The following is a 14,901-nucleotide window of genomic DNA, read 5'->3' as shown; positions in this document are numbered from 1 at the left end:
CTGGTGGCTGAGTTCTTACAGACTGCAGCTATGCAAGTGGAGGAGTTCAACTCGTACTCGAAGGAGAGACAGGCGGCTCTCATCTGGCAGCATTTGTTCGTGGACCGCTCGCCAGTGTCTGAGGCCTGTCGTGGTGTGCTGACGACGCTGCATTTGCTGGGTCTGGACCATCTCGTGGCCAAGCGCGACCTCGCTGCGATTCAGGAATGGTTCAAGCAACAGGACGCCGACGAGTACGTGGACACGGTCTTCCGTCTCTCTGGGCTCAAGTACGCGGTGATGACCAACATTCCGTTCGAACCCGAAGAGGCTCGTCACTGGCTGGGAGACCCATCCACAAACACGCCTCCGCCTGCCTGGTCTCGCAAGTACTTCCGCTCGGCGTTGCGTGTGGACCAGGTCCTTCTGGGCGACTGGGCGTCTATCGGCCCCACCCTGGACGTGTTCAAGCTGCCACACACTCTGGCGGGTGTTCGCACTTTACTGGAGAAATGGATCGACATCATGAAGCCCGAGTACTTCATGTCGAGTGTACCCATTTTCTTCGAGTATCCGGATGAGAATGCACCCAAATCTGCCGCTGACGCTCTGCCGAATGGTGCCGAGTTGTTGCTGCAGGTTTTGTTGCCTTTGGCCGAGGAGAAAAAGTTGCCGATCGCACTCAAGTTCGACAGTGTGCGTCCAATCAACGCTCGCTACGGTGTGGCCGGAGACGGCGTGAAGCCCAGCAACGTGGACATCCTGATCAAACTGTGCAACAACTTCCCGCGCGTCAAGTTCCTGGCCACGTTCCTGTCGCGTGTGAACCAGCACGAGGTGACGGTGACGGCCAACAAGTTCCGCAACTTGCATCTGTACGGCTGCTGGTGGTACTGCAACAACCCGTCGATCATCGAGGAGCTGACGCGCATGCGCATCGAGATCCTGGGCACGGCGTTCACGAGTCAGCACTCGGACGCGCGTGTGCTGGACCAGCTCATCTACAAGTGGAGCCACTCGCGCGACGTGATCGGCGAGGTGTTGGTGGACATGTACGAGAAGTTGTTCGCGACGGGCTGGAAGGTGTCCAAGGGCGACATCGAGCGCGACGTGCAGCGTCTGTTCGGTCAGAGCTACGAAGACTTCATGGACAAGAAGATGTAAAGATTTTCCCTTTGATGAGGCAAAATGAAAAGTTTAGTGAGCAATTTTCAATGCTGTTGCTGAATAATCAATTGTATTTCGTAAAATTTTCGGTTACATTATCAATTTGACCTCATTCTTCTACAGTAGTAGTGCGAGGTATTTTTTGGTCTCAGAGGGGTCCTTTCCAGCCTCATCCAACGCCTTAATGAGTCTTGCTCGGAGCTCCATCATCTGCGTCTGCTGCTTCTGTTTGGTGGTTGCTTCTTTTAGGTTAATCTCTTCACTCTTGAGCTTAAGCGTCTCATGCCGCAGCGCTTGTTGCTGTTTCCACTTGGCCACTTCGAAGTCGAGACGTCGAGATTCAATCGCCAGAAGTTGAAGTTCCGCCTCGTCGACAGCAGCGTTGTCCTCAGATAAAAGTTCGCTTGCCTCACTTTCGGTTTCTTTTGAGGTTTTCTTAGGCTGCCGTGGACCCTGCACTCTGGTCTTGCGCTTCTTTGTCTGAATGATGGAGCTCAGCGGTTTGTCGTCCTCAGAGAGCTCTTCTGCGGCTTCTACATCTGAGTCGCTCGCGCTGTCGCTCGCAGCCACGAGACGCCGACGATCCGCCTTGGACATCGACCGCTTCACGTGCATTCTCTTAATTGTGTTTGATTGGTCGATTCGAATTTTAAATGAAATGTACTAGCCAATCAAGCATAAGTAATCTGATGTGCCTAAGAGCTAGAGTCTAAACTGTCTATGGGGAATTTTTATTTAGCATGTTGAAGTCTAAACTGTCCATGTGGACACTTTATCAATAGAGCATTCCGAGATCGTCTCGACGCTCGCACCCGTGAGGATCATACGCTGGATAATCTCGGCTCGAATATTCACACGCTGGAACACAACTCCGTCTGTGTGAAAGCCTTGCGCGTCTCCATCTCGCGTCGCAGTAATTCCACTTTTTTTAGTACTGTTTGGTGAGGTGTATTGTGTTACCAGCTTGCTGCCTGAACTCTAATAACCATTCCCGACTAGCTTGTGTTGCACCGTCGAGTGTTCCTTGCTCCTCTCCTTCTGTGCTACTTCTTCCTCTTGTCTTCCGGGCTTGCTATCTGGTGCCTGGATCACGTTCGCTGCTCACTCCTTTCCTCCATTGGTTGACGTCCCCTTGTATCCACATCTCCGCCAATGCTCTCAGTTCGTGCTCCATCCCCTCCGCTTCCGCCGTGAACATCACGCTCTTGCCGGTGTCCATGGCGAAGTTTGCCAACCCGTCTGCTGTCTTGTTGTGCTGGCGGTAGTGGTGCTGCCACACTTGGACCTGCCCCTGATCCGCCAGCTTCCTCGCTAGTCTGAACCAGTGCTGCAACTTCCTCGCTTTTGGTGCCTTTCGCCGACGCATGAGTCCCAGGATCATGGCGCTGTCGCCCACGACCTGCATCCCTCTCCACCTCCTAGCCGCTGCTTCCGCGAGTAGCCTCTGCAGTCCCACAAATTCAGCCACATTGTTGGTGGTTCGTTTGTTGCTCAGGCTCGTTGCCGCGGCCCACAGTATCTTTGGCCGCTCACTCTCCCCGGTCCATTCTACTATCCCGCTGAAACTTCCTCCGGGTCCGGGATTTCCCCGTGAGCCTCCATCGAAGAAGCCCACCCGTGTCACGCTACCTCCTCCATCTTCTGCATCTGCCTGCCTAGTGGCAGCTGCCCATGTTGCGCGTATCCGCTTTGCCACAATTATTGTCTCGTGTGATCTTGGTGTTAGCGGGAGCAGTCCCAATGTGTATCTCAGTATCGTGTCCTGCAACGACGCTTTCAATCTGTTGACTGCATCTTCCAGCTGTCCGCTGTCGATGCCGTCCGGGTGCACTTCCGCTACCTTCCACCTCCAGATTGCCGTGATTGTTGCTGCACATCCCATTGTCCACGTTGCTGCTGCTGCTTCCTGTATTGCTTCCCATCTGTCCACTTGCTGCCCGTCTCCCCAGTCTATCAGCCACTGTGGGAGCTTGCTTATTGTCAAGGAGCATATATCTCGTTTCAGCGCTGAGTTACTTCCCCATTCGCTTCCTATCCCGGGCATCCCCCATGCTTTCACCCAGACAGTCCAAAAGGCCTTGGCGTCCGGGCAATTCCACAGCAAGTGATCTTGCCCGCTCTCCGTGCAGTTGGTGCATCTCGTCCCTGCGCATTTGTACTTCATCTCCTTTCCTCTCCAAACCCTCAATCTCCCCATTTTCATCCTCACAATGTTTTGCTTCTGGTACGCTGTTACCCCGTGCATCCGCTGCACGCTCTTCCACGAAAATTGCTCCATTGCCCTGCTGATGGCTGTGTTTGATTGCCCCCTTTTGATCCTCATGCGTTCTTGCTCTTTTGCCGCGGCGCTGCGTCGCTTCCTCCTTATTACGTCCTTGTATGCTTGACGCGACCTAGTCCATCTTCGCTTCCCCGCCCATAGCAGCTGCATGTGTGTCCGGTCTGGATGCGGCGTTACCCAGACCGCCTTGGGCGTCGTTTTCAGTAGCTCTGCTATATTAGCACTCTCCTCCGCCGGGCCGTCCCCCATGCTCACCTCCTTCTCCGTGAACGCCCAGCCGTGCCTGACAGTCGTTCGCTTGTCAGAGCTCTCGACCCAGAAGCTATGGTGTGGGTCCGTTAGTCCATGCGAGACTCTTAAATTGGTCGCGTCTCCTGGTTTGGACACTAGCTCCGGGAATTGAGCCAATACTGATAGCCCTAACTCTCTGAAGAGGTGCGCTTGCCTGCTTTCCATCGGCATCTCCGTGGAGTGCGGTTGCACTATCACCCTGCCTTTGCTCTCGTACTTGACTTCCATCAGGTCTCCAACCAGTTGCACTCCTCGTCCTTCTGTTACCTCTTGTATGTCGACCACTTCCGTACTGCCCCAGTTGCGTCCCGCGGCACCAGCCTCTTGTACGGCAGGTCTGGCCCTGTTTGATGTATCAGTCCGCCGCATTTCTATTCTCTCCGCCTTCTCGCTTGTGTCATTCGCCCCAGTATTTGTGCTCCAAATTCACACACCAACCCCATCTTACTCCAGGTCGTCTTCATGCCGTTTTTCAGCCTCATCTCCCGCCTTATGTCCGCCGTCCTGTCTTCACTGGTTCCTTGCGGCATCTCAGGTGCGAATCCTGTCTCGACTATCGGCTTGCTAATGGTCCAGATGTCTCCGTGTAGCTTTGGCTCAGCGCTGTTCGCATATGGTATAATGTGTCCGATGTTGACTCCTGCCTGTTGCTGTAGCAACTTGCCTGCCCTCTGCTTGCTCTTGGTCGTAGCGGTGGCCCATGTCCCCACTGTCGATGCGGCCAGTGCCATCAACTCTGTTCTGATGTTTGGCACTCCCAGCCCTCCTTCCTTGGGTCTTAATTCCGCGACCACGCCCGGTATCCAGCCCCTCGGGGCATGATCCGGTGTGGAGAATGACGATTGCCAGACAAAGCTCCTCATTCTCCAATCCGCTTCCTTGACCAGGTCACCGTCCGGCCAAGCGTGCCTTGCCACGTACAGTAATTTTGAAACTATGATTGCCGACGCGATTGTCGCTCTCTCCTGCACTGTGTTCGTCTTTTCGACTGCAAGCGCTAGTCTGGTTGTTAGTGTTGCAAACGCCTTGGCCCATGCACTTTTCGTCCTGTCCGTGGATCCTGTGATGTGCCCCAGGTATCTTGTTTCGGTGGCTTCTTGAAGTGGTTGGGCCCCCTTCCCTCTTTGTTTTAGCTCTTCCGTGCCTGCGTCCCCCAGTCGTATGGATAGCGATTTCCCGGCGTTTAGCAGTAGCCCCGACACTTCCGAGAATCGTTTGGCTGTCTTCAGCGCCGTGTCCTGCATTGCTGCGTTCTCGATGTAAATCGCCGTGTCATCTGCGTAGCCAGCCATTTGTATCTGTTCTCCCTCCTCTTGGTCCCCTAGTCTTACTCCTCTGATTCCGTCCTCACACTGCACTGCGTCATACAATAGATCCACCGCCAGCATGAATAGCAACGGAGCCAGCGGGCAACCTTGCCTTATACCACTCGTGACCGGTATTGCCCTTGATAAAGTTCCATTGGCCATAAATTTTACCTCCGTGCGCTCGTGTGTATCTCGCACTAGCGCTCTGAATTTTGGGGGGAGCCTCTTCGCCTCCAGCACTTTGTGCATGTATTCCCTGTCGAGTGAGTCGTATGCTTTCGCAAAGTCTAGAAGCAGCACTTGTGCGTAGGTGAGCTCCTTTTTGCCCGTCGCTGCTTCTTTCGCCGCCTCCAAAAGGTCGATTGCGTCGTGTATTGTCCTCCCTGGAATGAACCCGTACTGTGTTTGATGTAACAACCTCTTTACATGTCTCCGTACTCTCCACGCCAGTATCCTGGTGAGAATCTTGTAGTCGGTATTCAGTAACGCGATTGGCCGGTAGTTTAGTCCGTTGCTTGTGTCCCCCCCCTTTGAAATACTGAAGATGTACGCCTCGCTGAAGGACGTTGGTGTGCTTCCTTCGTCCAGAAAGACGTTGAACAACTTCGCTAGTATTGGCACCAGAGTATCCGCGAAGTCTCGGTACCATTTGTTGCCTATGCTGTCCGGTCCGCACGCTTTTCCGATCTTGCATTTCTTGATCGCTGCTGCTACTTCCTTCTCCGTTATTTTCCTGTCGATATCTTTCAAGTCCACCTTCTCCCAGGTTTGTCTGCATTTGTGTATGAATTCTTGAGCACCCCCCTCGTCTTCTGCCTTCCCGTTGAAGATGCTCTCCCAGCAGTCTGCCAATGTTTCAGCCTTGTCATGTGTGCCCCGCTTGGGTGCTCCGTCGGCGGCCTTGAGCGCCGGGATGATATTGTCTCCGTACTTGGTGCAGATCCTGTTGAAGAAGTATTTGGTTGACGTTTTCGACGTCCATGCTCCTTTGTTGATGAGGCCTCGCCGTTTGAGGGCTCTGCGTTGAGATTGTACCTGTTCCAGCTCTGCTATCCACTCTTCTCGCTGCTTTCTGTCTTCTCCGGTTCCGTTCCTTCCTGCTGCCAGCTTCCGCTTCAGCCTGCTTATTCTTTGTCTGCATCCTTTGGTCGTCCTTCTTCGTGCGTGTTGCTTAAGTTGCGCCATCTCCTTCTTTACTCGTTCTTTGAAGCGATCCCATTCCAAAGCCCATGTACTTGGGCTGATGTCGTCTAGTCCGGCCCCCAGTTCGTTAGTCTCTTCTCTATCATGTCTTTTGTCGCCGCCTGCACGTACATCGGTGGGGGATATACTGTCTCCCTCTTTTTGACCCTGACTGCTCCGTTTGGATGGTGCATCTCCAGCAAGACTCCCCTGTGATCAGAGCCGCATATACCCTCATCCGTGGTTACTCCACGTACTTGTTTTCATTCGTGTCCACTGATGTACCATCTGTCTAAGCGCGAAGCTCTCTTCAATCCGTCCGCTGTAGTATAAGCGTATGTGTGGTGTGTACGGGCGTACGTGTCCACCTCGATGTCCGTTATTGCCTCTGGCATGTTGCTTTTCCCTGTGTCCACTAGCGCGTTGTCCTGCAAGAACATACGTAGTGTCCTCGCCCCCGCATCCTCTGTCCCATTTGATCCGCTTCTGTCTACCTCTGCCATCGTTACGCAGTTAAAATCCCCTCCACATGTGACGGTATGTTCCTTCGGCAGCTCTATCCCCCGGAGCCTGTTGAAGAAAAGCGTCCTTGTGGGTCCGTGAGACGGAGCGTACACGTTGACGAAGAGATGCCGCTTCCCTTGTATTTCTCCTGTGGCCATCATTAGATGCTCCGTCCAGTGCTCTTCACCCCATACCTTCAGGTCCTTCACTGCTCCATACGGATTGATGAGGATCGCTACCCCTGCTCTTCTGGTAGTGCCTGACGACCATAGTGAGAGTGTGGTGGTACATGTCTTTTTGTACCCCCACATCGCCGCATACTGTGCAGCTGCTGCTTCTTGTTCTGTACTTGTTAAATGGGTCTCTTGGATAAAGGTGATGTCCCTCACTCCGTGTTCTTGCCGCTCCCTCAGTACTTGTAAATATGCACCCAGGTGCTCCTTGTGCATTGCCATTCCTCTGACGTCGTAAGTGGCTAAGCCCACAGTTTTGTCGTTCATGTGTTGCTGCGCCGCTAATCGTCGTTTACGTCTCCTCGTTGTTCTTCGTTGCCTCTTTTAAAGTCTGTTGAAAGTCTTGTGGTCCTCCGCTATTGTCTCCATCCGATCCTGCTCCGTAACTTGCCTGAAAAATCCTCGTGTGAGCTGCTGCCTTCCCCTTTCTTGCTGCAGCCGCTCTATCCCTTGCGGGGTTGGATCACTGCATGGTTCTTCCATCACCCGCTTGTGTCGTGGGTCTTTCTTGCCGATCCGGCGCCACAGCCGTCATTTCCTTGGGCTTCTCTTCGTGTCCGTTCCTTTGTGTTATGTGTGTCGGTGTCACGCTTGGTGGGTAGTGTGCTGTAGGTGCCGTGACTATTGCTTCAGGTTTGTTTGACTTGCCTTCGGGTCTTACACCCCCGTCCAGTTTCTTGTCTTCCGTCGCGGTAATTTTTGTCGGATCCGACTGGGTCTCTTCTTCAGAAAAGTGGTTGTTGCTGGACTGTCCTTCCTTGTCTCCCTCTGCCTGCGCTGGCTCGCTTCCTCGTTTCATTTCCTGCTCGTCCCCCTGTACGTCCCGTGCTTCTGTCTCCAGTTTCTTCGCTTCTCTTCTGATAGCTTTTAATTCCCTGGCAGCTGCTCTTGCAATCTTATCTGGATCGTAAGGCTCTGGATCTAGCCCTCTGCCTCCATATTTTTGGAAAATGTTGTTGCGGCGTTCCGTGAGCTCCCTCCATCGCTCCGTGTATTCTTGGTATCTTGTGGCCTCGTAGGTGACCGCTTGGTAGTGGTTCCCCGTGCCGCTGTACCTGAGTATCATGATGATAGGGAGCGTGCCAACTGCTATGAGGTCTCTCAGTAGGTCCGCTCCTATTTGAGAGGGCAGTGGCACTACCATGCCGAATTCGATCATTGTTTTTGTCTGGGAGCTCCACGTCGTGGTAGCCATAAACTTGCAGCCTGGTGTTCTCGTCCTGCATCACACGCAGTAATTCCACTTCTTGCTGCTGCACCTTGAACACCCGATAGAGTTGAGAATGCTGTGGCTAGTAGGAAATGGTCGCCTTGCTCCAGCCAAGCCACAATGACATTACGCTGGGCTTTCAATTGCTCCATTATGCTACAACGACGCTTAATTCCAACTTAAGAACTCCAACTGCCAACCATATCATCTACAATACCACATAAGAGAGTGGCTACCGCGCCCATCTGAGGAGGTCTCTTCTTTGACATGCCCTATTCCTCGTGTGTCATGCTCTGCGCACGCTATACGAACGACGGCGTATACAGTATACTGCAACGACAGAACGAGTGGCTCCCCCTCATTTGGACAAAAAGAGCAAAGCGGCAAGTATGGAGCGCCGGCCGCGTTCCGCACAAAAGCGCCGACAGTACGCTGCTCCGAGTGAAGATGATAGCGACAACGGTGACAGCGACGCCGAGTGGACACTGCCATCCGGGGACTCGAGTGTACAGTCGTCGCAAATCTCGAGCCAGTTCGAGACACAGAGCGCCCAATAGGAGGCCTACAGCGGAGAGACATCTTGTGCCTTAGCTCCCCAGCTACTTCAGATGCAGTTTGACTCGTGGGAGTCATTCCATGCTTACCTCAACGAGTATATGGCGCAGACATACCAGGTTCGCATCGCTAAGAAATTGTTTAGTTGACAACTAGCCAAATTACTACTGTATGTGAACCAGAGCTTTCGAATTCGTACTAACAACAAGGTCCAGGAGCGCAACCGCAAGATCCAGAAGCAAAATACTTTAGCTCCTCTAATCCCAGAGGAGTGGACCTGGTACAACAAGACCCTTGTTTGCACCCACGCGGGCAAGTACAAACCGCGGGGTAAAGGCAAGCGGCCACGTCGGGGAATACGATCGACTGAGTGCGGTGCACAGGTATGTGGTCATTTATATTTGGGCAGAGTTGGGCTAAATACTATCGAGTTGGGCACAGATGGGTGAATTGCCATCGAGTCGGGTTCAGATGGGACACCTGTAACTGGATGTGCTGTAATGACTTTCGTAATACTGACAAAATATGTGTTCTTCCTTCAGATAAACGCTTGTGTCCGTGTCGTCAATGGTAGCACAAACGACCCTGTGTTCGCGTTATGCGTCACTACTGCCAAACTGCAGCATAACCATCCCCTGACTCGTTCCAACTACGAGCACTACCCGTCGGTCCAAACGGCACTTGCTCCTTCCATGGTGAAGACGGTTGATGTTTTGCGCAAGGCGAAGGCAACGAAAAAAAATATTCTGCAGTTTGTCCTTGAAAACTCAGACTGTAGTATGATAATAGGCGACGTTCACAACCTCATTCAGCGCCTAAAGGACCAAGAGCGTGAAGGGACGACGAGCAAACAGAGACTGAAGACGTGGATGCAAGAATTTGGGGATGGGCCTGGTAATGTGGGTCGCGTCTTTGTGGAGAAGCACGACCAAAAAGTACGTAGATCTTTTTTATTATGCAGCTCGACTGGTTTTCTCAGACTCCTTGTTTTACATGGTGCTGAATAGAAAATTGCTACATGCATAACACTGCAAACAAAGCACATGCGTGAACTATTTTCCCGCTTTCCAGAGGTTATGCTTATCGACGCAACTCATGGAACGAACGCGTCAAAGTACAAAGTGTTTTCTTTCATGGTGCATGATGCTTTTGGCAAGGGCCAATTTGTGCAACATGGAATACTTCAGAATGAGCGAGCGCCTACGCTATTAACGGCGATCGAGGAGTTCAAGAAGACCAACGCGTCCTGGACTAAACTTCAGTGTGTTGTCATTGATAAGGACTTTACTGAGATGGGTGTTTTGAAGAAGGCGCTGCCAGGAGTGAGGATTCTTCTTTGCCAGTTCCACGTCATCAAGTATCTGCGTGAGCAGGTAGCGTCAGCTGAATATGAGTTGTCGGCTTGGCAGAAGTCGCAGTTGCGGAGTATGTTTCCTTTACTGGTTTATGCGGTAACAGAACGGGAGTTTGAAAAGCATCGAAAGTACGTGACCCATATTTTGTCAATTGGTGCTCTCTCTACTCGCGCGGAGATTTCGGACGACACAACGAATGCCGCTTTACCTTCAGATGGTAATCACTTGGGGTCGGATGGGAACGTTGAAACTGAGTTGGGGCCAGATGGTAACGTATCCAACATGCAAGTGAATGGCCCCGCTTTATCGTCTGCACAAGACCGTTCTGACGGGTTTGAGAGCTATTTGCGCAAGAATTGGGACAACTGCAAGCCAATGTGGTGTGCGTACGAACGACAGAGTGCTGTGACGCTAGGCAACAATACCAACAACCGACTCGAGTCGTCGTGGAAGCAGCTAAAAGATACGATGAGCGCGTTCATGGGACTGGACGAGTGCGTAGCTTCTATTATCTGTTATCAAGCACGCAGTCAGAAGAGTTTTGAGGCTCAAACAAACAAAATTTTAGTAGTACACAACCCGAAGTACGATCGCGAGATGTCGTTGCTCGCGAATCTGGTGAGTCACCATGCCTGTGAATTGATCTTCGAGCAATATTCATTCGCAATGGGTGGAAACGCGCAGTATGAATTTAACGAAGCAACTCCTGGAATCATATTGATTGTGAACATCTCTGGGAGAGATGACGTACTTGATGAACCAAGGGCTGAGTACGCGGTAAACACTATCAACTGGGAATGCTCATGCCTCTTCATGTCAACGCGTCTGTTGCCCTGCCGACATGTATTTTATTTGCGCAAGGTGCTTGGTATGGAGACCGTAATTCCAACGCAGCTGTTGCCGTCGCGGTGGATGCTATCCTCGCTTCGATCTGAGGTCGCGCTTGAAGAAATCCCTGGTAAAGCGTTTTCGGTTGAAACTGTGTTGTGCGATAAGGCCAGGCCGTGGGATGCCAACAGAAAGTATCGGGAGGCTAAGTACTTAGCTAGCGAGATCAGCGAAACAATGAGTGGTTTCGGGATGCCTCAGTACCGCGCAGCACTGAATATTTTACAGGAGCTGTCACGCCTATTTAAACGTGGTGAGTGCGAAGAATTTGCGAAGCAGTTCCTGTCGTCCACGTTTGCCTCCGTTGAAGATGATGAGGATGCCGATTACAATGGCGGTAAAGGAGATGAGGAGATGGAGTTGAGTAATGCTGCCGGCGATTATGAATTTGAGTCTGAACTAGATGCAAGACTGGAAGCCTCATTAGAAGTGGTAAGTGAGAGCATGCCAATCCACGAAACGGATATGAATGTGGAGAATGCAAGCATGGAGCGATCATCTGTCGAGGCATCAGGATGTATCGCTACTGAAGGAGAGACAGTCTTTCTGAATGAACCACCGCAATCTGAAGGAAACATTACCCACCCTGAAGCGGGTGTGATCCCATCTGAAGTAATCGAGCTCCCCATCTGAGGTAATCGAGTTACCATCTAACGTTGGTGTGGTCCCATCTGAGGGTACTTTCAAACACCCCAACCGAGATGGGTGTAATCCCATCTGACCGACAAACGGAAACCCAAACGATGCAGCTACTCGATGCGAGCGACGACTTCGAAATCGCGTCTCCTCCAAAATCCAGAGGGCGCCCCAAAGCAAAACCCTCAGCTGTCAAGGCGAAGCGCAACACAGCAATCTCGATGGCAAAAGATGACTCCATCATGCACAGCATGGAATTAAGCATGAAGACGGTGGCCGATATGACAGCTGCAGAACCAACTTACAACTTCGCGGCTTCAACTTTGAAAAAGTTTAACCTGTTTGTGTTCGACAAAAAACCGAAGGCTCCTATTGCATGGGAGTTGAGAAAACTGCCATCATCCAAGACACTTTTCGAAGATGACCAAGTAGTCCGGGCTTTTGCAAATGAAATTCTGCGTAAGTGTGCTGCCAAAGTTACCGCCTTGCAGAAAAAACGTAGAGGCCTAGCCGAGCCTGACATCGCAGTGAAAATTCCAGGCATTGGGGTATTCAAGACAAGCACTCTCAATGTTATGAAGCGTTTTCATCGAGCGAAAGCGGCGGTACGCCTAGTCGAGAGCGCCGTGAATTGGATCTCGACTATAAACTTCAACCTACCCGTGGACAGTACGTTTCAGGTACAAGAAGACGCGAGCATGAGCACAAAACTGAAGGAGCTGCATATATTATCAGATGAGGTTCGTTCATGTTGTCCATAATACGTGTTCAATCACTGACATATTGTGACGTTATGTGGGTACAGATGCACGTGCTAGATGTTGCTGCAAAGGGGCAACTTAGCGACGATACTATGAGCACGTTGCTGACAAAACTGTTCGGTCCAAATCCGATGATTAGAGTGGCAAGTCCAGGCTCAATACGTGTGCCTGTTAGCGGCGAAATTTGGACCGACGATGATGCTTTGCCCGCTCTGTTTTTCGGTGCATCCACGGAGCAAGTGTTGGTTTCAGTCAACTGTAACCTGAACCACTGGTGTGTTATCATGATTGACCTCGAAAAGCGCAGAATCTACTTCTACGATCCGATGGAGTCGACGTACAAGGTTGGAGTCCGTTCAGCTGCAGAACACATCAAAAATTTGCTTCGGGTGCAAGGATTCGAAGGGTGTCGCGTCCAAAGCTATGAGAGCCATCTCGGAGTCCAAACAGATAACTACAATTGTGGTATCTATGTTCTAGTCGCCTGCGAGGTGTTTGCAGGTGCACAGTCGCCGAGACTAATCGACAAGAAAACGCTGCAGTATCTGCGCTACAGATACCTTAGCTTGTGCATTTAAATACATTACATTTTTGACCAAACCAGTAGTAAGATGCGAATGAAAATGCGCTTGTGAGATGTTTCAGCCGTAGCTTGCTGTCAGTCCAAGACAGACAAAGCCGTATAAGAGTCCGGTTAATCACCGTATAGGAGTCCGGTTAATCGCAGCAAACCTGTATAGTTGCGTGACACGCATCAAAATATTACATTACTGGCTCTTTCGGTAGTTGGGATCAGATGGGCACAAATGGTCGTATGTGGGAGTCGGATGGTGTCGGATGGTGTCGGGTGGGAACCAATGCCTCGTCACATTTTCCCCCAGATGGGCACAGTAACACGGGGAAAATGACACCACGTGAGTGGATACATGAAAGTTGTGACAGAATGTGTAAATTGATCACTGACGAAGATGGTGAACACAGCTTTCGTACCGACTCACATACTGTCGCAACTTGGCATTCATCAAATCCCGGGGAGACGATAATCACAGAACCCCCTATCTTATTCACCGATCGCCCTTACTTAACTCAAGTTGTTTCTGAAGGCTGCAAATCTTGAAAACAACAGGACATACCGGTATATCGAAAAACAGGCACAGGTGGGCGCGCTTGTTGAGCAGTGTCGTTACGACAAAATGGGCCGCTCCTCAAGGGGAATTTACTACAATCATCTCGTGAGTTGATCGTAAGATGAATTCACTTGCGAGTACGTCTTCATCGAATTAAAAAAATCAAGTGTACTACATTGAAGCTAAAATATGGCTAAGGTACCTGTAGCGGAAAAACTGCATCGCAGCTGAGCTATTACCTTCTATCCCTGCAGGTTCGTCTCCATACAGACATATTTCAAAAACAAAAGGATGAAAATGCCACAGTTGTAGCTGTCGTACTGTGGGGCGCAGTAGTCTACGCTCTTGAAGCGGTACCGCTTCGGTGATTTTGGCTGAGGTAAGAGGGGGAGCAACTCTTCCTTCAGGTACGCTCTGAGTTCTTTGTATCTGTTTCCGGTTTGTTGTGGATCGTAAATATAAATCTGGTTCTCACGGAAATCAACTGCTACCGCACACCAGTGATTCAGATTGCAATTGATCACACCAAAAAACCAAATTCTTTCCGTGTCCACATCCACAGTCGTTGCTTTATCCTCCATAACCTTCCATGTATCTTGTGCTCTAATCCATGCACGGTCGAATACTGGGTAGCGTAAAATATCTTCCGGGATAGTAAAAACAGTAGCGTTTTCACAGTTTCGCTGAATAATTGTTTTTACTGCGAGATGGATACACGGTCCTTCAATGAGCGCTTTTCCACATAGAGAAGTCGCCCAATAGTAGTTACTGAGTACGTCAACTTCTTTCAGGTACTGCTTTACTGCTGACGGATCCAAAACCCCTTGACTCCAAACTTTGTCGAGAGGCTCCCAATGCAATCGATCCTGTTTGCTCACCCATTAAATAGCACAATCGATCCCATTATAATTAGAGATTGCAGTATGCCACGACCTCATCGCTTTCAGACTACGTATATCGTATACCCATTTTCCAGCTGTCACAGTAATATCTTTTTGGGCGATCGGTTTGTCGTGGTCACTAAACCACCGATTCTGGAATGCAGCGACTTTATCGTTACACGATTTTAGTGTTTGGGTCGGCAACACAGTCGCAATTTTACACGTGAGCGTCGGGAGTTTAGTTTTTCGCTGGTGTACAGTTACTTTTGGGCTTTTGTTGCGGGAAATCGATAGGGCACGTAGCGCTGGTGCATACTTATACGAAGCACCTTTTTCGATGGCCTCGAGGAGAATGGATACAGAAGGTTCTGGTTCTGTTACTATTAATGTATCACCCGCTGTCGCTGATTTATCACACATTTCACCCACTTCCGATATTGCATCCGTGTCAACAGCTTTTGGCACTAGGCCAGCAGGATGATTGTTACCATTTCCACCCTCCGCTCCGCATTGATCCCCATCTCACAATTTCACATACAGCAAC

The 14,901-nt window shown here is 50.8% G+C and overlaps 2 protein-coding genes across 2 annotated transcripts; one reads left to right on the top strand and one right to left on the bottom strand.

Moving 5' to 3' along the window:
- Positions 1-30: 30 nt before the first annotated feature.
- Positions 31-1,143, top strand: PITG_09041 (uncharacterized protein; the record flags this gene model as incomplete). The annotated part of the gene is made up of 1 exon (XM_002903016.1): positions 31-1,143. One exon carries the CDS (start codon positions 31-33, stop codon positions 1,141-1,143), a length of 1,113 nt encoding a protein of 370 aa, XP_002903062.1.
- Positions 1,144-1,426: 283 nt separating this feature from the next.
- On the bottom strand, positions 1,427-1,743 carry PITG_09040 (uncharacterized protein; the record flags this gene model as incomplete). Its single annotated transcript, XM_002903015.1, has 2 exons — positions 1,427-1,446; positions 1,560-1,743. The coding sequence occupies 2 exons, from the start codon at positions 1,741-1,743 to the stop codon at positions 1,427-1,429; spliced, it is 204 nt and encodes a 67-aa protein (XP_002903061.1).
- Positions 1,744-14,901: the final 13,158 nt, after the last annotated feature.

This window comes from Phytophthora infestans, genomic scaffold, assembly GCF_000142945.1.
Source record: "Phytophthora infestans T30-4 supercont1.16 genomic scaffold, whole genome shotgun sequence".
In the NCBI taxonomy this organism is placed as follows: domain Eukaryota; phylum Oomycota; class Peronosporomycetes; order Peronosporales; family Peronosporaceae; genus Phytophthora; species Phytophthora infestans.
This window is presented reverse-complemented; position numbering and strand designations above follow the sequence as displayed.